The 20,762-nt window shown below is 38.0% G+C and overlaps 2 protein-coding genes across 3 annotated transcripts; one reads left to right on the forward strand and one right to left on the reverse strand.

Annotated features, from left to right (window-relative positions):
• Window positions 1-13,141: 13,141 nt before the first annotated feature.
• LOC130738384 (transcription factor bHLH118-like) lies at window positions 13,142-15,124 on the forward strand. Of its 2 annotated transcripts, XM_057590355.1 has the most exons (4): window positions 13,142-13,533; window positions 14,024-14,356; window positions 14,468-14,530; window positions 14,626-15,124. In XM_057590355.1, exons 1-4 carry the CDS (start codon window positions 13,264-13,266, stop codon window positions 14,707-14,709), a joined length of 750 nt encoding a protein of 249 aa, XP_057446338.1. In that variant the 5' UTR covers window positions 13,142-13,263; the 3' UTR covers window positions 14,710-15,124. The 2 variants fall into 2 exon arrangements, with proteins under 2 accessions (XP_057446338.1, XP_057446339.1); XM_057590356.1 differs by lacking the exon at window positions 14,468-14,530 and having other exon boundaries at window positions 13,143-13,533.
• A 2,943-nt stretch (window positions 15,125-18,067) lies between these two features.
• LOC130738387 (receptor-like serine/threonine-protein kinase At4g25390) lies at window positions 18,068-20,712 on the reverse strand. The gene has a single exon (XM_057590360.1). The coding sequence runs from the start codon at window positions 20,609-20,611 to the stop codon at window positions 18,455-18,457; it is 2,157 nt and encodes a 718-aa protein (XP_057446343.1). The 5' UTR covers window positions 20,612-20,712; the 3' UTR covers window positions 18,068-18,454.
• Window positions 20,713-20,762: the final 50 nt, after the last annotated feature.

Raw genomic sequence — 20,762 nt, forward strand, 5'->3', positions numbered from 1 at the left:
GACTGAATTTGTTTTGCATATTTTAAGTTTGAGTGATGAGTTTCATTTGACAATATACGTTATGAACATTAATAATAAAAACATGAAGGAGCTGAAGGTATTTTGGAAAGTAGTGTCAGTTTGGTTTTACTTTCATCTTCGAAGACGTTACGACGACCCACCTCTCTCCCACTTGTGTTGGCGACATTCTCTTTAGGGCTTTCAGATCTATAGTGGGGAGTCATTGGCGCGCCGCCACGGTGGATGTCTCGTGGTTTTTGGCTGGTGGTGTTGTTGCTGCTGTTTCGTCTGTCGCTTTCGGTGGTTGCTTCTGGTGTGCTCTGTTTGTGTTTCTGCAGGTTTGAGTTTGGCTATGCTTGAGCTTAGTGAAGGTCTAGAAGCAGTGTTGGAATTGATGTATGCACATGTTCGTGTCGTAGTCTTTATCGTTTTATTTTCTCTGTATTTGGGTCTTTGCTTTTGGGTCTCAGCTCTATGGCGTGCGATGAGTCTTGTGTTGCGATCGAGATAGGTGGTTCCCTCTTGCAGGTGTCGTGCGACTGTTAAGTTGTTGTCGACTTTATTCGGGACCATTCTCAGTGCTTAATTGCTTTATTCGATTGGGTAGTTTTGTTTGTGGGTTTCTTACAGGTTGTTAGGGGTTTTTGCTGTAGTGGTTGAGTTTATGCCGACTTTTGTTGGCTTGATGTTTGTACCCATGTTGAGAGGATTTTTTCTCAACTTTATCCTTATTTATATATCATTTAACTTTCAAAAAAATAATAATAATAAAAACATGAAAACTATTGGCTAAAATAATTTTAAATAATCAAAATTCTTTGATGGAATGAAAAGTCATCGTAAAATTAGAAAAAAACTATGATTGAATTGTTATATAATTAATAAAAAGTAGTAATAGGAACTTCAATAATTAATTTTTTTTGGAGTGTTAAATTTCTCTCTCAATTCCAATTCGGGTATAGGGTTCAAACAATCACTTTTTACTTATGCGACCGACACTCATTTGACATGATAATTAAAAATAAGATTAAAGGTTTGTGCACTGTGTAAATTTTATCTACGCAGAATCCCTAATTGATTTTTGCCATTTTTATATATATTATCTACTCAATTATTAGCTCATTTTAATAGTTTTTTTCTATATTCAAAATTAATTTTGTTGGTTTAATTCAAAAATTATATTATATTTTAAGCAAACACGTGTGATAAACAAAAATGAATATCCCCTTTACCTTTCCCACTTTCCTCTCCCTCGCAACTCCTTCTCCCTCTCTCTGAATTTATTTTGTAATCATCCCTCTCCCTCAACCTCTCCAATTCTTCTCATGTTCTCTATTCCTCTGATTTCAATTTTTTTATATTTCTAATATGTTAACAAAAAACCACTCAAAGTATTGTAAATATTGTACAAATCCTCATTCACAATATGATGACAACAACTTTCATAGTATACGTTCTCAGTTTTATTCTCAATGTAATTATTCCAATTGCAAAAAAGTAAGTAAAATAATTCAGCGTATATTTTTAAAACATATATATTATTTCAACTCCATGTAATAAACTATTGAATGGATATAAATCAACCACCAAAAAACTCGAGCATTTAGGAAAACAATAACAAATGATAAAAAAAAAATTAGCAGCTCAAAATAACAAAAACAGACATTTAGTACAATGTTTTTTACTAATTTATGATTTCTTATATCTAAAATAATTTTTTTTCTTTTCATTTATAAAATATATTTAACAAATAACACATATTTCAAAAAAATAAAAATAAAAAATAATGAATATCTCCGTGCATCGCACGGGTAAAAAGTACTAGTATATCATAAAAGAATTGCCGATGATTGTTATAAGGTGATCGATAAATATTTGTAGTGTTGATACACTGAGTAGTGCAACGGTGGGCCTTACTCTAGTGATGTTTCTATTATTTGTGTCCAGAAGAAAGATCAAGAAGGAGCTAAGCTGCTTCACTAAGCATTATTATATAACTAGATAATCATTATATGTATAAATGATGTGTATTGACCGGAGAAAGTATACATATCTTTAAAATCATTTGCCAACTTAATTGTATAATTTGATTAAGGGACATATACTTACGTCAGAGAATCGTCCCATTGATATGTACTGATGTTTGCGTTGTTTGCTTTCCACCCCCCCCCCCCCCCCCCCACTAGTCTAATAGTGTTCATATTTAATTGGGAGATAGCTCATACTATATTATACAATATACATAAAACATGTATGTTATAAGAGTGGTAATTTTATATAAGAGTATATGTATAAATTATGATTGTTAGATCTAATTATAATTGATTAAGATTAAAACATTAAGTCATGTGACTTTTTTAAAAAGTTGCATTATATTTTGAAATAATCATGCATGCATCATGACTATTAAATTGTTTTAATCTTGACAATTCAATATTAGATCTAACTGTCATGATTTATTCTCATATTCTCATAGAAAATAATATTGTTCTCATAAGATACTATAAAATAGGTTGAGAGTTGGGTGCACCATTAATATTTTGGTCTATACCCTGGACCAACGAGTTAGAACCGTTAGATTTAGGAATCTAATGAAGTTAGAACACAGAGACACAACAAAGGGGTGGATTGTGACCATGTAATTCAATCGCAATTGACTAGATTTTACTGGGCCTCGTTCGATGAATAGCTTCGGTTAAGCTTGTAGTTTAGAGACGAGTTGTGCAGACGATAAAGTAAAGAGTTAAGCAGCACACAATGAACACAAGTATTTTATTCTGATTCATCATATATCGGTGGGCTACGTCCAGTCCTTGGCAACAACCAAGATTTCCGCTATCAAGTATCAAGGACTTCTCCTTACAAGTATTACATATTGTGTGTGTCTCTTTAAGCACATTGAATGTTCTTTATCCTGCCTCTTCAGGTATTGTTGAGAATTATTTTAAACATTGCCTCTGCATGCAACGATAATTTTTTTATACACTGCCTCTCTAAGAAACAAGTATTCTTTGTCCTGCCTCTCCAAGCATTGTTGAGTATTCTTTTATCCACTTCCTCTTCGAACAACGAGTACTCGTTTACCCCTGCCTCTCCAGGCATAACAATTATTCTTACACCACTGTGCGCCTCTCCAGGCTTAACAAGTATTCTTTTACCACTGCCTCTCTAGGCTTAACAAGCATTGTTTGTCCTGCCTCACCAGGCATTATTGAGTGTTCTTTAACAAGCCTCTTCAGGATCAATGAGTATTCTTTTACCACTACTTTTACAGGCATACAACTATACTTTGTTCTGCCTCTTCAGGTATTGTTGAGTATTCTTTCTCCTGCCTCTTAAGGCATTACAAGTATATTTTTTCCATGCCTCTTCAAGCAGATAGATATATGAACTGATTACATTCGTGAGTGCTATTCATAAAGACTTATGAGTGTATACAGATATGCAATACAATCAATTAATCTCTAGTTTTATATGATAGAACAAATAGACAATAGGTTGCTCGCAGTCCTTTTCTAGAATTGACTTGATCACCTTGTTTAGTAGACGTTGGACACTATTGATCAGGATCAGCCTTCCACATAACATAGGCTTGAATATCTTCGTTGAATCAGCTCTACATATCTATTCTTCATCTTGATGTTTCTCATGCATGTGAAGTCATCTGGAAATTATGGAAATTGGAGTATAGTACTGGACCATCAACATCAGCGAGTTTCTTCTTCTTCTTGCTACATGGGTCTTGGAATGATTGGATCAAATCATCTTGTGAGAACTCGTGTACAAGATGCACAACTCAATAGATTAGAAATGCTCCCCCTCAATCAGTGCACTCTATCTTCTTCATCTTTATCTTGTCAACAAGATGCATATGACTTTGAAGCTTGATCTCTCAAAAGCATGTATGAATATGACATTGAAATTTATTCTTTTCTCTTCTTCCTTTCTTTTCATCTATTATTTTTTCTCAATGTTTGACACTTAAGCTTACATTTTCAATAGAGATTTAGTTGATTGCTTCTCAGCAATTTACCATTCTCTCCAGGTGGTTCGATCTACATCGACAACATTTACTCTTTCAACTGCAATGCCTTACACTAAGTCTTTGAATATGATCGTTGTAGTTTAAGGCTTACTGAGTGTATGCAGTTCACATTGAAGAGTAGAAAACTACTCGTTTTGATCACAGGTACATGTTTTCAGCTTCTATGCTCCGTGTCAGAAGGATGAAGACTTTCGCATTGTTGAAGTACGCTTGTGCTCAGGTTTTCATCATCTACGATGGTTGTAGGATATGCTTGGTTGTCTCAACGCATCATACTTAGGCTTAGTTTGAATATATGTAGTCGTTTAGTCATGGAAGCTTGTGCTTGATAAGACATATCTAATTTCGGCTCATGGGCGCTCCTCATAACTTCAACGAAAGTGATAGGTTTGTGCCTTGACTGGTACCCTTTCAATAGGCTCAACTAGTCACATGTGAACAAGCATAGTACTTGACTTTTTGTTTCTTGATTATAGTTACTTCCTTAGTAGAGAAGCCTGATTTTAGTTACTTCCTCAGGAAACTTATTCCTCTTCTGAAAGCTTGAGTCATCAAGACTTTGATTCCTCTTTGAGCAGTTTTTCCTTGCACAAAAGTGAAAGTCAGATAACGTTCTTCCGGTTTTGTGAGACTTTGAGGACGATCTGAACTTTATCTTCCTGGACTTGGGTGATCAAATGTTACTGGAGACTTGTGCGACTCCTTTGCACATTGTCTTGGCTTTGAGCACTTCAACTGATCAGACTATGAATGTATAGATCATGTCGAATTCCACTGCTTGTAGGAATGACATAGTATCATAGTCTTTCCTTTTGCACTATTTATCTCCCTTTCTCGTCAGCAATCCTTGTTCTTCTTCGTGGTGTAGATACTTTGATTCCTTTGAGTGGTGTCGTCTGATTGAGTTTAATTGTTGCTTTCATGTTGATGCAATTCGTGTGTCATTCTAGGGATGCACATGAGTGTTTCCTGGTTGTCTTTAGTTCTTCTCTTCTGATGCTTCTTTATCTTGGACGTTGTGCGTTGCTGGATGAAGTCTGGAGTCTCCAAACGATGGCTTCATACCTTGAGACGAGGCTTGCAGACTTATACTTGTTTGACATACGGAAGATGATGTACCATGGACTTTGTCGAGTTGGTCTTCGATGTTTGTCTTGCATTTCAATGCATTTCACTTTGTCTTCAAGTCTTTGGTGTTTCTTCTTTGAGCTTGTCTTTTCCATTCTTTATATAATACTTCTGGGTGCTCTTGGTCTTAATCCTCTTTGCCTTGTCTTTCTATGATATGCTTTATCTTGTTCTGCTTTTCCCTATCTTGGCCTTGTCATGACCTGGTCTGCTTGGTCTGGTTTATCTTTGATTTGTCTTGACTTTGTCTTGTTGTGGTCTGCTTTGTCTTAACCTTCATATTCTTTATGTAGATCTTCTCTTGTCCTTAAGTTGAAGATCTTCTCTTGTTCTTAAGCAGAAGCTATTCTCTTGTCCTTAAGCTAAAGCTTTCTCATTGTCCTTTGTTGCTTTGATCTAGTCTTCTTGTCTTCATTGGCTTTTTCTAGACTCCACAACATTGTTAAGGTCTTCATAGCTTTATGTCGTTGTTTCCATAGTCTTTGTCATCATTAAAATATATCAGCTTATATGTTCTTCTTAGAGGGAGAACTCATGTGAACCGTACATCTAATAATATTCGTTAAATTAGTGGTTAGGATTAAGATTGAGTGAAAGGGTTTTGGATGTAATATCACCTCTCTCCCAACCTCTATCACTTCCACCGGTCCACTAAAAATGTTTGATTTCAAAATCATAGTCACAGCCCCATCGGAGGAAGAAATCACTGCTCCATTGTCGCAGCCCTACTCGAACCACCCTCCGCCACTAATCTCGGCGGTGCCTCCGCCACATCAATTCATTTCCACAATAGTATTAGGAAAATATGATCAAATAATTTATATCGGGAAAATAGGATCAAATCTGTTATATCTTGAAAATAGGATCAATGTTATGTTACTATAATAGGATCAGATATAGTAGTATTTTCCTTTTCTATTTGAGATATGATAAGATTGTAATCATAAATTTTCTATGGCTTATTAGCACTTTTGGTCCCCCAGGTTTGAAAAATGTGCAAACTGAGTCCCTCACGTTTAAAAATAGCATTTCGCTACCCCCGCGTTAGTCTCCGTTAACAGTTTTGGCCCCCCATCAATTTTCCATCAAAAACCTAACGGTTTTAGCTGATGTGGAATTTTTTAAGGCATTAAATTAGGAGAGAGAATAAAATTCCACATATACAATTAACAATTATAATAGAATAAAATAAAATTATTAATTAAAAATAAGCACTACAATTCATATTTCTTCATCTTCATCATTCATTATGTTCAAAAAAAAATCTTAATCATTGATCTTTACATCTTCATGTTCATACATTTCTAGTAAAAAATAAAACCAACCCAAATTTCTTCATCTAACCCAGATTTCTTCATCTTCATCTTCACTAGAATCTCAAAATAAACCCAGATAAAAAATCAAGGGAAGGAAAGCACCACGAATACTCAAAAGCAGCAAAATAACAGCAAAGAGGAACGGGGGAAGGAAAACCGGCAGCAACAAAAGGATCCAGGAACACAGAACATCAGCCAAGCATTCTGACCCAACAACAAAGGATTGAGATCAAAGGCAAAGAGAGAAAATCAAAGATTAAAGACAGAAGAACCCAGATCTTAATTGCTTTCATTCCTTATCTTCCCTCTCAACCAACCAACCCAAACTGCCACTGTAATCGCGCCACTTGCAACTTGGAAGGGAAGAAGAAGATCCGATTCAATTAACACAAACCACACACGAGTACAAGCCCTAAACCTAGCAAGAGGGTTCTAGAGATCTGGTCATCTGGAGACTCGGCCACCCCTGCAAGCCTCAGCCACCAAACCCAGTCCTGCATCTGAATCGAACCGACCCAAGTCTCCCAGATTCTGGAGATCTGGAGGCTCGACGAAGGTGTAATGGTGCGGCACTTCGCGGAGTGGAGATCCATGGAACGGCGGCGCTGCGAACCCAGAAGCGGCGGCGGCGGCGCGGGTGGAGGTGCTTAGGGAAAGGGGTTAACCACGGAGGACTCTCTCACTTGATCTCTTCCTCATGATTGGAGAGTGGGAGGTTGGGGTTAGGGTTTTGATGGGGTTAGATCGCAGAAGAAGAAACAATCAGAGAGAAATGAAGAACAAGAAGAGAGAGAGAATGGAGAAGAAGATGAGAAGATGATGAAGAAGATGAAGTTCGTTTGTTATTTTTTTCCTGATCTGGAAGATGGTGTTTGGTTTTGAACGTGAAGAAGAATGTTTTAATTTGTTAAACAATTTCATTAGTTATTAAAGGATTTTTATTTTTAATTAATTTTATCCATTTAAATTTTATTAAAAATTCCACATCAGCTAAAACCGTTAGTTTTTGGATGGAAAATTGTTGGGGGACCAAAACTGTTAACGGAGACTAACGTGGGGGTAACAAAATGCTATTTTTAAACGTGAGGGACTCCGTTTGCACATTTTTCAAACCTGGGGAACCAAAAATGCTAATAAGCCATTTTCTATTATAGGCACTCTTATGTAAGATGCCTTCCTGTTTTGCATTTTCTATCCAATTAACCAATACATTCATTCTTCTATCAAAAAATATTTATGCTACCAGAGCTTTCATTGCTCTCCTTGTGAGGGCTCTACGAAGTTTTTTTTTTTTTTTTGAAACTAGGGCTCTACCAAGTACCAAGCCTTTTTCCTTCTTCCGTTGTATTCATCTTTCAGCCACCATGGTTTTATTTTTTAATAAGCCAAAATTGAATTGAAATAAGTACTAGGGGTACTTCAACCCATAGATGAATATACAAAGAGAGAAGAAAACAAAAACAAGAAAATACAAAAAGGACATAATGTAACAAAGGTCCAGAGGAACAAGCCGAAAACCAGCAAAACGGAGAATCATAAGGCCATCACAAAACTACAAACAAGGGCCTTGAATTTTAGCAGCATCAGATGAAAGACCAAGAGACCAGTAGTGCGCAATTTGCAGGCTCAAAGTTTCCCTACCTTCTCGAAATAGCAGAGCTTGAGACTATATATCTACCAAACCAAAGAAAAGAACAACGAGCAGCAATTCCTCAATATGGGTTTCAGTAGTCTATTACATAGGTCCCAACAGGAAAACATTGAAAGACTCGTTTGCACAAGTATCAGATATCAGAGGCATCCGAGACAATAATTGGATTGGAATTCCATTCATAACGGGAGAGCCAGAAAATTTTATGTTTTGATTGCAATCAATTCCACGCTCTTAGTTGTGCCAAATCCCACACTCTTTCCACTTCCTTCTTTTCCCCTTCTCTAAATATTATTATGTTCCTCAAGAGCCATAGAGACCACATAAATGCACACAAGACAGTGCCTACCCCCTCCTCTGGTTTACAAGCTTCAACTCTCCTCCATGTTGAAGGCAATGCATATGGCAATATCTCGGAAGGGCTGTTTGCAGATTTAGTCATCTATAGCAACAATTTCAGACCTGGGATGAGAAGTGGCAGGTGGAGAAGAGGTGTTCCTCAGACTCTTCCAACCTTTGACACAACACGCAGGTCAAAGAGGCCTCTACTGCCAGAATTCATCTTCTGGACAAATTCTTCTTCACTTGGACTCTCCCCCAGAGTGCCCTCCATACAAATGCAAGGACATTTGAGGGAGCTGTCTCTTTCCAGAGAATATCGAAAGCAAGGATTGGTTCCTCCAGGTTCAACCCTTGTAATATATAGTATCCAGAGCTCACCGTATATGTTCCTTCACTGTCCTCAATCCTAGTCCATTTATCCTCTTTCCCTTCAACTAGATTAACATGTTGTAGATTCGATAATAATTCCTCGACCCTTGTTTCCTCATGTGAACGCAGTGGTCTTCTCTAGATAAAAGACCAGACCCAATTTCCTCCAACCCACTGCCCCGTATCTTAAATAGGTGAGAATTTACTCCCTGGGGGAGGTAAAGCCTACTAAACCTCTCTCTAGGATTGTCCTGACCCAACCATTGGTCATGCCAAAAGAATGTCCCACCCTCATCTGACCATCTCCCACCAACCTCTTCAAGCCCATATCAAACCAGCAGTCTCCTTCTCTTTCGTAGCACACATGAAGAAGGTCCTTCCACCACCTGGAGAATTTTCCACCCACTGCCACATGACCTTTACCATTTGGAATACTATACTTTGCCCTCAACACCCTTCCCAATAGGCTATCTAGATGATTAAGAAACCTCCATCGCCAGTTTTCAAGAAGAGTCTTATTGAAATTACCCCAATCCCTAAAGCCCAACCCTTCTAGCTTCTTCGGTTTACAAACCGATTTCCACCATATCCACGCTACTTTGTTGTTGTCCTTCGTCCCACCCCAAAGAAAATTCCTCATAATTTTATTACATCTATTTATCACTCCCTGTGGCATACGAAAGAAAGATAAATAGAAGAGCAATATGGAGGAGGGGACACTAGCAATGAGTGTTATCCGCCCCCCAAAATAGATGATATTTTGCTTTAATCGGGACAATCTTCCTTTTAACTTATCCACCACCTGGTCCCAAAAAGCTAGCCTCCTGGGATGTCTCCCCACAGGTAAGCCAATATAAGTAAACGAGGTCTTCATCACTTTGCAGTTTAGTCCAGTCTCCCTTTCCTCTAAACCAAACCCCGCTAACTTGCTCTGAAGGAAATTTATCTTCAGGCTCGACACCAACTCAAAGCATCTCAAGGCGCTTTTGATGGATATGACATTTTGCACAGATGCCCTCCCTAAAAACAAGGTGTCGTCCACAAATTGTAGTCTTGAAACACCCACCTCATATGTTGAGCCAAAAGCAAAACCATCGTACTTGCCAATTTACATTGCTTGTTTAAATATGTCATTTAGAGCTTTCGCAACTATGAGGAATAACAAAAGGGCTAATGGATCCCCTTTCCTCAATCCCCTTTCATAATTAAACTCTTCTTCTGGACTCCCATTTACAAGGACCGACACTCTTGCCGATCGCAAACACCCATCAATCTAACCCACCCATCGTTCACAGAAGTTCATCCGCCGCATCATGTAAAGTAGGTAGTCCCATCGTACTGAATCAGAATCTTTTTCAAAGTCCACCTTGAAGATCATCGCTTGTTTCTTTCTACACCTCGCATCATGGGCTATCCATTTACCACAATAATTATATCCATCATGCTTCTCCCGACAAGAAAAGAGGATTTCTCCTCCCCAATTACCTTTGGAAGGACCACTTTTGAGCCTTGAGGGGAGTCACATTTCATAATTAGAGTGATGAAAGACGAATTGGCTACCTTGGGGCCAAGCACTATTGGTGTAGAAGTCATCTAGATCCCATTGTACATCACCTTCCAAGATGTGCCAAAAAGCTTTGATGAACTTGAAATTGAAGCCATCCAGGCCTGGGCTCTTATACCCCTTGATTCACAATCCCATACTGCCGCTTTCACTTCTTGTGAATCAAAACTAGTGCATAACCAAGTATTATCTCCACTTGAGATTGAGTTGAAGGGGACTTTGTCTAGGTTCATTCGCGGGCCACCCACTTCCTTGAAGCGATTCTCAAAGGAAGTTTTTGTTTCTTGATTGACACCATCCGGAGTCTCCTCCCATCTTCCTTCCACAATCCACATTAACACCCAACAGATTGTTTGTTCGCCTCCTCCAATTCACACACGAATTGAAGAATTTTATATTGCGGTCCCCCTCCTTTATCCATCTCGATCGGGCCTTCTGACACAAGATTGATTCATTTAATCTATAGACCTTCCTTAAGTCCCAAAGTAGCTCTTTTTTTTCTCAATCATTCCTCATCAGTTAGCCCAAGTGCCTCATTCATCTTATCCAAGCTCGTCATCTCCTCAATGATTCTCTTCCTTTGTTGTTTATGTCACCAAAGACTTCCTTGTTCCACACACGGAGCTTTGAATTTAGGGCATTAATTTTCTCCTTCAAGACAAAAGCACCCCACCCATCAACTTGAATTTATCCCCAAGCTTTCTCTACAAAGTCTTTGAACCTTGGATCTAGATGCCAACAATTCAGAGTCTTGAACGGTTTTGGCCCCCAATCTTTTACCGAACACCTCAGTAGCACTGGGCAATGGTCTGAAAACTCCCTATCAAGCACCTGCTGCGAACTATCTGGCCACTGTAGTAGCCAATCATGAGAGAGGAGGAAGCGATCTAGTCGACTCATAAATTTACCATTTGGCTGAAACCAAGTGAAGCGCTTCCCTTGGATGGGGATATCCTGCAGCTCCATATGGTTTATAAACAAATTAAAATCTTCCAAATATCTCCTCCCATAGTTCACTCTACTGGACTCACCTCTCCTCTCCTGCATTCGTCGGATCGCATTGAAATCCCCCTATACACCAAGCCTGGACAGCCAAACGATGGTCTCCATGCCAGTAAATCTCTCCATAGCCCTATCTTTGCCTCTCCATCCACACACCTCAAACACAAAGGATGTTCCAAGACCGATGATCCTTCACAAAATCCATCTAGCCCATATTACCTTAAGTGAGAACCATGTAGCCATCCTCTCCGAGCCAAAACTCAATCTCACATGGAACATAAACCTGACGAGAGCTTTGCAAATTCAAATTTGTGGATGGGTCGAACAAGGAAGCATCCAAGAATGATCCTTTCTTTGACACTTGGGAGAGATCAAATAAGACAATTGTTTATCAAGGAACCTATACTATTTATTAAGGACAATTTTCCTTCGACGACTATATTTCCCTCCAACGATTTCCCTACGTTATACGTGGGAGAGGAACACTATTAAATCCAGTATAAGTTATTCAGCATGAGGGTTGTTTAATTAGAATGGTAAACAAGGACAAGTTCAGCGATATACAATCGACTTAAATTTTTTGTAAATTCTATGGTACCCAGAGATTATGTGATAATCTATGTTATAATTTTATTATTTTGTTGAAAAAAGGCGAAATGATTTATTATTGCAATTTTAAAAAGTTTAATGATCGACTTAATGAATTAATAATATATAGTTCTTAAGTTTGTTTATGTTATGATATGCACGATTTGAAAATTGAGGCTTTTAGTTTAACTTGCAACTCTAGGAGATCTAAATTACTTTTAAGTCATGATCATCTTCTTTCATGCTCCACCCATATTGAACCTCCAGGACTTTCTCTATCCTCTTCCTCTAAGTTTAAATTATATGTTTTCTATTGATTTACATCATTTTAGGTACCACACCTTAATCTGGCTTAAGATACCATAGCAAGCACCTAAATTTTTATACCAACCAAAACAGCTCAAAAGGATAATTCACACAATAATTGGTCCTACATTGAAAAACATTCAAAATATAAGCCAAAACTAAAACTGTTTCATTCAAAAAATTCACTAGTAAAAAAAAGGTGATGTTCTAGAGGAAAAAAAAAGTAAATTAGTGTTTTTTTTAATAGACAAATGTTAGTTGTTAGTTGTAAGTTATTAGTAATGTTAGTAAACTAGTCATTTTTCAGGGTTTGAACCCTTGACATTCACCTTAATCTCACACAACATTTATGTCCCCTAATTAACTCTTACCACTTGAGCTAACCATCGGGAACGAAAAGGAAATTAATTAGTGCTTGACTGGTCTACTTAATGTGAACAGTTTTTTAGCAAAAATACCCGATGTGAACACGAATAGGAGGAGTTCCAGTTGCAAATTGAACAGTTATTCAAATGATTATGATATTAATAATGCCGATGAGGTCTCTTTTTACATACTCTTATACTTCTATTGTAAGGTTACTATCATGCACGTTTTGAAAAAGGCTATTTTAAACATATTTTTTTCTTATTAATTAAATAAACAACATGTGTAAATTTTATTAAATAAAAAATAGACACAAATTATTTGGTAAAACACCTATAAAGCTTACTTAAAAAAATATGAATGGACTACCAAGTGTAAGTTTGGATACACGGTAAAAAATCACGGTGAACAGAAGTAACTTCTTTTATATATATAGCTATATGTAAAAAATTTCAAACATGAGTAGCATTTTTTTTAACAAGATAGCAAGAATCTTTGGCAGGTGAAATCCTTGGTTAGCTAGCTACAAATAGCTTAGCTATCAAAATGAAGTATCATTTAGAGTGGTCATTGAACTGAGCAAACCATGTTTCCTTTACAACGAGGCAATGAGCTGGTAATCAAGTTTTCTAGCAGCCCCCACCAACAGCAACACAAAATCCCCGAAGATCTGATTCTTGATGAAATGATCACTAGCAGCCAGCCAAGGGAACAATTTTTTAGGGCTGAGATGTCTAAAGATCATCATAAGAGCAAGAAGATTATGGTCCACAGGGAGATTGAGAGGAAAAGGAGGCAAGATATGGCTTCCTTTTATGCATCTCTTAGATCCCTTCTCCCTCTTGAGTTCATCAAGGTGAGAAATCTACAAACCTTCAATAAGACTTTTTTTTCCAATAAACTCCTTGAATCCACCCTATTATCTCAATTGATGGATACCCTTTTGAATTGCTACTCCTTTCAGTATCAGTTTCAGTGTTTCCCTATGAGAATCTAGATGGGGATGCCCTAAATACATGTTTTTTGTGATTAATGAATCTCTCTCTTTACATACAGTTTCACTACCGATGTTTTTCATGTGTTTCACACTCATTTTCTCTCCTATCTCATTTTAACAATTTCTTTTCTTATCTCTCTTTTCATTAATTTTCTATCACATCACTCATTATATTTCTAGTTTTTTTCTCTCATATGTTCTTATCTCTATGTGTGTGGGTGGGTTTAATTGGGACTTGGGGGATTCTAAATGGTTTTCTTCCTTTTAATTTGATTTTATGTGATATATATGTTGTCCTATAAGATTTCTGGGCTGCTTAATTAGGTTGTTAATTTTGATGGGTATTTAGGGAAAGCGTTCACTATCTGAACACATAAATGAGGCAGCGAATTACATAAAACACATGCAAAATAATCTCAAGGAACTTGGTGCCAAGAGAGATGAACTGAAGAAACTCTCCCACAATTTCATGCTTGAAAACCATGAGAGCAATAACACTACTAACAACTTCACTGTCCATGAGAATAATGGTATTCTGGGAATAGAAATTACCAGTGATTTCAAGGAGGAAAGTCTCAAACTTTCAAAATTGCTACATTTACTTCATGAAGAAGGACATGATGTTGTTAATTGGTTTTCAACCGAATTGGATGGCAGATTGGTTTACAGTGTCCAGTGTAAGGTAAGGATATTTTCATCTTTTTTCTTAGGGCTATTCTACAGTGCTCCATGATAATAAAAAATTCAACCCATGAATCATGTTTTCACGTGTTATTTACAATATGTCCTTTAGGTGCTAAAGTTAATTTGCAGACAGGGTTTTTTAACTTGTCAACCAGATTTTTATTTGCCAATGGTATATTGTTTTTTTTTTTTAATCTGTATAGTAATTAAAATTTACTCTAATATTGTTACGTTGTATATTTCCTAATTATTGAACTTCATTCACAGGTTAACAATTCAAACAGTTTAGATCTATCTGAGCTGAAAAGGAAAGTTGCCAATGCAATTCCAACATTTATATGTTCTGATTAACTTTGTGATTGTTGGAGCAAGGTAGGCTCATCAAAATCTAGCCAATGACAGGAACATTAGAGTTTAGACCTTTCTAACTGGTGGTGGTGACAATTTGTTTAGATGAGTTTGGCTTGCAATTTTTTCATTGACCTTTCTTCTGCTTTGCTTGTGGTCAAAGAAGGAACAAAAAAGAAAGATTGTGTAGATCAAATTTTTCATTTCTCTCCTATCCTTTCACAGCTTTTCCGCGTGCGATCAAGTGGATTCAGTTTGTGTCTTTGCTTTTCCAAATTGCAGATGTTATTAATTGTTTCATTGCAAGCTCTATTCTCACTGTCTGTGTAATTGAATGTAAAATTGTATGGAATTATCCACCTGAGTTGTATGTATTTGAGATTTCTTGGATAACTAATCATGAAGATTTGAATTTTCACCCTTTGTTCTACTTGAGTGCTATAAAGTTTAACAGTGTGGGAGAGCGTCAGAGCATGTGAGGGAGGAGGTGAGGGAGGAGATGAGGGTGGGAAGAAGAAGAAGAAGGATGAAGAAGATGGAGATGGAGAGAGGGTGATGGTGGTGGGGAGAGGTAGAGGAAGATGGTGGAGAGAAAGAAATTTTTCAGATTCAGGGACTAAATTGAAACTTTTAAAACTTTCCCAAGAGTCAAATGTCACACAAGCTTCAACTTTGACCAAAAAAAAAATTCAAGTCACACTTCCGTTAACGGCGTCAGCTGTTTTTAACCTAGAGACGGCTGATGAAGGAGATTTGCACATTCAGGGACCACAGACGTCATTTTCAAAGTTTAGGGACGAAGTTGAAGGCAGCGTACGCTTTCAGGGACCAAATTAGCTATTTACCCGATATTTTTTTATAAGTTTATTAGATGTATACATTGAGACGAGAGTTGCTGACAAAACATTGATGAAAGAATAGATAAATTTAGAATATTTTTTTTGAAATGATAAATTTAGAATTTTAAAAGAACAGGAAATTATTTTTAACATAAATTATTATCTAAATGTATTTCGAATACTCATTGATCATAAGTTTTTTTTATTTGGTTTCGACCCTCTGACCAAAAAAATCATTGTTTTTAAGGAATAAAAATCATATTTAGTTTATGAGAAATGTTGTTTGAATAACTTTTATTAAAATTACTTTTGAATATGTAATTACCAAAATAGATTTTTAGTTCAATCATTTCTTCTGTATCATGATTAACTACGATTAATATATACATTAACAAATTACAAATAAAAGGCACATATTATTTTTTTAAGATTTATGTTGATTTATTAAATTAAAAGTAATATTATGATAATTATTTTTCGGTGACTGAACAAAAAGAAAAGGGAAATCGATTAATAACATTTATCCAAATTTTTGAAAAAAAAAAAAGGCATTACATTTTTATTTGTCTCATCCTTCACTTTTTGTTCAAAAAACATAATCTTCACTTCAGAAGCCACAGAACAACTGCCCAGAAACAAACCAGCACCCATTCATCAACACAAAGGGATAAAGGTGAAAGTAGCCATTATTGAAGTGTGAACTGAGAAATATGCCTGAGCTCTATGCACCTAAAGCACCAAACTCAAAAGCTACCCAGAGTTGCTTCATTCAAACTGTTTTATAAACTAATAAACATGTTTATGAAAGATTGGAATCGTGTTCATTCAAACTCAATTATGAAGCAAACATGTTTCTGAAAGATTGGAATCGTGTTTCGCCATACTTAGGTGCTTTAGGTGAAGGCGGAATCAAACACCTTACACGGATAGCCCATCCAAACATAGCTTTAGTCCAAAACTTGGTTTGAGGTTTTTCAAATACGAAACCAATATAAGCTAACATGCAATGTTGTTGCTTTTGCGAAAAACTCTTTCATCACATTTGCTGATTTTTATTGATTTTTCTATGTTTTTCTTTGTTTTGTGATGTTTTGGGTTGAAGTACCCCTTGTACTTCCATTTCAATACAAATTTGGCTTATAAAAAAAAAAACATTTGCTAGTAAATGAGCCATAGAAGATGCATGCAATGCAAAACAATTACCCACTTCACTTACAGCATGTTATGGTGGCAGGGTAAGACATCGAGCTTTATATTCTCGTAGACTAGATTCTTGCACACTTTTGATCCTTAACATTGATAATAGATAATCAACGCTTAGAGCAAATGATAAACCTAGTATTTAAACAAGTTAAAAGTCCTACGTACGCGAATCAACCTATACAAAGTGCTGTAATTGCTTGTTAATGGCTAGAAATTAAACAGAGGAAGAAGAACAAGACATTACAAAGTGAGACAAGTAGACACCTTATAGTCCCGAAGTAAGGCAATCCCCGCCACAGTTAAAGCATGTTTGATTCTGCATTGTATTTGCTCAGAATTGCATTAAGATTGAACTTAAGAGAAACTACTCACAGTAACAATTTAGATGTCACATGCGATCTCTTAGAAAAGTTCCAAACATACATACACTTAGTACGAGAGTTATGCAATTAAGCCCTGGGGCCAATTCCCTGTCTGCTACAGCTCATTACACCAGTTGGTAATGTAGCATACTATTTGAGCAAGATTTTTAAAATGTCAAGAGCCACCTTTTACACAAAGAGAAAAAGAATCAAGAATAAAATGCAATCAAGTTCAGGACAATAATGCTACCTCCCAAAATTAAATGCACTGTCTGTAAATTCTGAGAAATTTTAATGACCAGAATCTGAAACACTGTATTTTCAGATTTGATATCATCAGCATTTGTCAATAAAATGTAGTCATGATATTGACGTTTCTGAAAAGTCATGCTCTACTATCCAAGTTGTTCCTAAAAGTTCAGCATGGACATAAGCAGGAAGTTATTAGGTTTGATTGTTCAACATCTCAGCAACTACTCAAATACCACTAGCATGACAAACACTGTTATAGATGTATTCAACAAGTTTCCATTTGCTATTCTTCATATTTCTTCATATTTCATACAAAATAAGTGTTAGGAGACTAAATTAGCTTCACTACAAGGGAACAGAGTAGTAACTAATGGAGGTGTATCTAAAGCACCAAACTTGTGATTCTGTGAAGTCCTTTGGCAATGATTGAGAGAAACACATCCATTTGAAGCAGAACCGTCTCCAGATAAAGCACCACATTTGTGCCTCATTTCACCACTAATATCATAAGTAGATTCTGCTACTACATCGATTCTGATTCTATGTATTTTAACAACTTCAAATTCCAATTTTCTCTTAAATAAGTATGAATAACACTGCTCTTCCACCTACGGAGAAAATTGATCGCTGCAAACTATATCGCCTAGATAAAATTTACAAAAGCTGCAAATATTAACAGATCACCAACAAGAGTAACAGCCTAAGTAAATAAATGGTATGTGGTTACTTCATTTCCAAAAGTAAGAGAATGAAAACTACAAAGATGGCCTCAATAAACACCACTAAATCATGGGCCATAATTTCCAAAATAGAAACATCAGTCAAGCCATGCCTATAAGTCAGTATGATAAATTATTTGAAGCAAGTCTATGTACACATATCAAACTCCAGCCTGTAGGCAATAATGGTATCAACACAAGGAAAAATGAAAGGACTAGGACCAAAATGGTAACAAAAACAATAAAAAAGAAAAAGAAAACATCAATTTTCATTTCACTCCTAATTCCCTACACAATTATCTGTCATCAGTAAACTACCGTTGTGAGTATATAACTGTAACTGCTAATGAAAATGTTGTGTTGTAGTAGCAACTCACCGGCCTTTTTTCCTGGACTTGAAAGGGAAGCGGGAAGGGGTTGAAGGTGAGTATTCAACCGGCAATTGGGGAGGCTCCAAATCCCCACTAAGCATTCCCACAACATCCTTCATTGAAGGACGACGAACAGGTGACTTAAGCAAACAAAGCAAAGCAACCTTAATGCAGAGAAGAGCCTGCTCTTTGTCCAATGACTGAATAGACTGATCAACCAGCTCCATGAGCTTCCCATTTCTGGCACAATGACGCGCCCATGACAAAAGATTTGCTCTTTGAAACTCAGACATTGGTGAACCAGTCACCTGAAGGGGGCGCCTCCCGGAAATGAGAACAAGCAACAAGACCCCAAAGCTATACACATCACACTTCTCCGAGACATCTCCACCACAGCCATACTCAGGAGCAACATAACAAACAGTTCCCCTCATACTTGGTGTACTGCTCACACCACCACTCTTTGGAATTTCTCCACTAACAGAATCAAAGCTATTCCTCCGCGCTTTCCATAGCTCACCACTGAATCCATCTAACCACCAATCCACACTACCACGGTTATTCTTGCTTCGACTCTTGTACTTCTTTCTATCCCCATATAATGCATCATCACTCATCCACCAATCATCACCATCACTCTCTACACCCTTTTTCTTCTTCTTCTTCTTCTTCTTTTTCCTTTTTGCAATCTCTTCACAGCTCTCTTCCTTCCACCATTCCCTCACTGGCCTTCTCTTCTTCTTCACAACTCCATCAACCTTTTCCTCGTCCATCGATTCCCACCATTCCAATTGGCGCTCCCTGCTCTTCTTCTTCCCCTTCTTCTCCTCTGCCTTCCCCATCTTCCCTCCAATCCATTCACTCTTTGGCTTTTCCCTGTTAACCTCCCTTCCAAGCCACTCCATCACATAATCCTTCGCCTTCTTACCTTCTCCAACAGGCGTTGAACCCGAACCCGAGCCCACAACCTCATTGTCCTGTTTCCGCCACCAATCCTTCACTGAATTACTCCTTAACCCTTTCCCATTCCTCTTAACATCCCCAACAACATCCTTCTCACTCTGCACACTAGCCTTATCAAATCCCGGCGACTCAGCCGCCACCACCGGAGACATTCCCATTCCACTCATCACAGTCATCTCAACAATAGTCTCCGGCGAAGTAACAGATTGGTCCACACCCAAATTACCCTCTTCAAAAAAACTAGTATGCACACTCTCAATCGATTGACAATCATCAATCACAACCCCACCACCATCACACTCCAATTCCTCCTTCTTTTTCTTCTCTTCATCGTTAATATCACCAATAAAAAGCTCTACCTCAACCTGGGGTGGCTCTAACTTCAACTTTTTCTTCTCCTCATCGTGGCTATCATCGTTCAAAACCTCTAGCTCAATCTGGGATGGCTCCGATTTCAACCGGGCAAGCCCAAAATCGCCGATTTTGGCCGAGAAACCGCGATCAAGCAAGATGTTACTGGGTTTAATGTCTCCGTGAATCACTGGGGTGTCGCAAGAGTGAAGGTAGTGAATTCCTCTTGCTATTTCCAGAGCAACCGCGAAGCGCTTTTTCCATTCCATGAGCTCAGGGCACTTGCGGCGCAGTAGAGCGTCTTGGAGGTTCCCGTTGTGCATGAGGTCGTAGACGAGGACGAAACGGCGGTGTTTCGGGTCGGAGGAGAATCCCACGGCGGCGACGACGTGGGGGGAGCGGAGCCTGGAGGCGAAGAAGAGCTCGTTGTGAAACTCGCGCTCGCCGGAGGAGAGGTCCATGAGCTTGACTGCAATTGGCTTGCGCGACGGCGGCGGGAGCGTTCCGGCGTAGACGGTGCCGAAGCCGCCGTTGCCGAGGCGGACGGAGAAGGAGTTCGTGGCACGGCGGAGGAGGGAGTATGAGAAGCGGTGAGGAGGGTCGGAAGTGGAGGAGTCGGTGTCGGAGTGAAATGGGGTGGTGCGTTTTCGGGTGAGCGTGCGTCGGTAGAGGAAGGCGAGGAGGAGGAGAAGGGAGCATGCGACGGCAGCGGCGGCGGCGATAAGAGGGGTTAGGAGATTGTGGCGGTGGTGGGAATGAGGAGAGTGTGGTGTTTGTGGCGGTTGATACCTGCCAGGAATGTCTGACGTGGAGGGATGAAATTGGTTAAGTTTGCGAGATGGCATGGTGGAGAAATGGAGATGAAATGATGGGAGGGTTTGATTTGTTGAGTTGAAGCTTATGTTTGAGTTTCATGAAATGGGTTTGTCATGGGATTTGGGTTTGGCACCCCACCCTTTAGGCTACGCGCCCCAGCATTTTTTTTTTATTCCAAAA

The sequence above is a fragment of the Lotus japonicus genome, chromosome 2 (assembly GCF_012489685.1).
Source record: "Lotus japonicus ecotype B-129 chromosome 2, LjGifu_v1.2".
NCBI lineage: Eukaryota > Viridiplantae > Streptophyta > Magnoliopsida > Fabales > Fabaceae > Lotus > Lotus japonicus.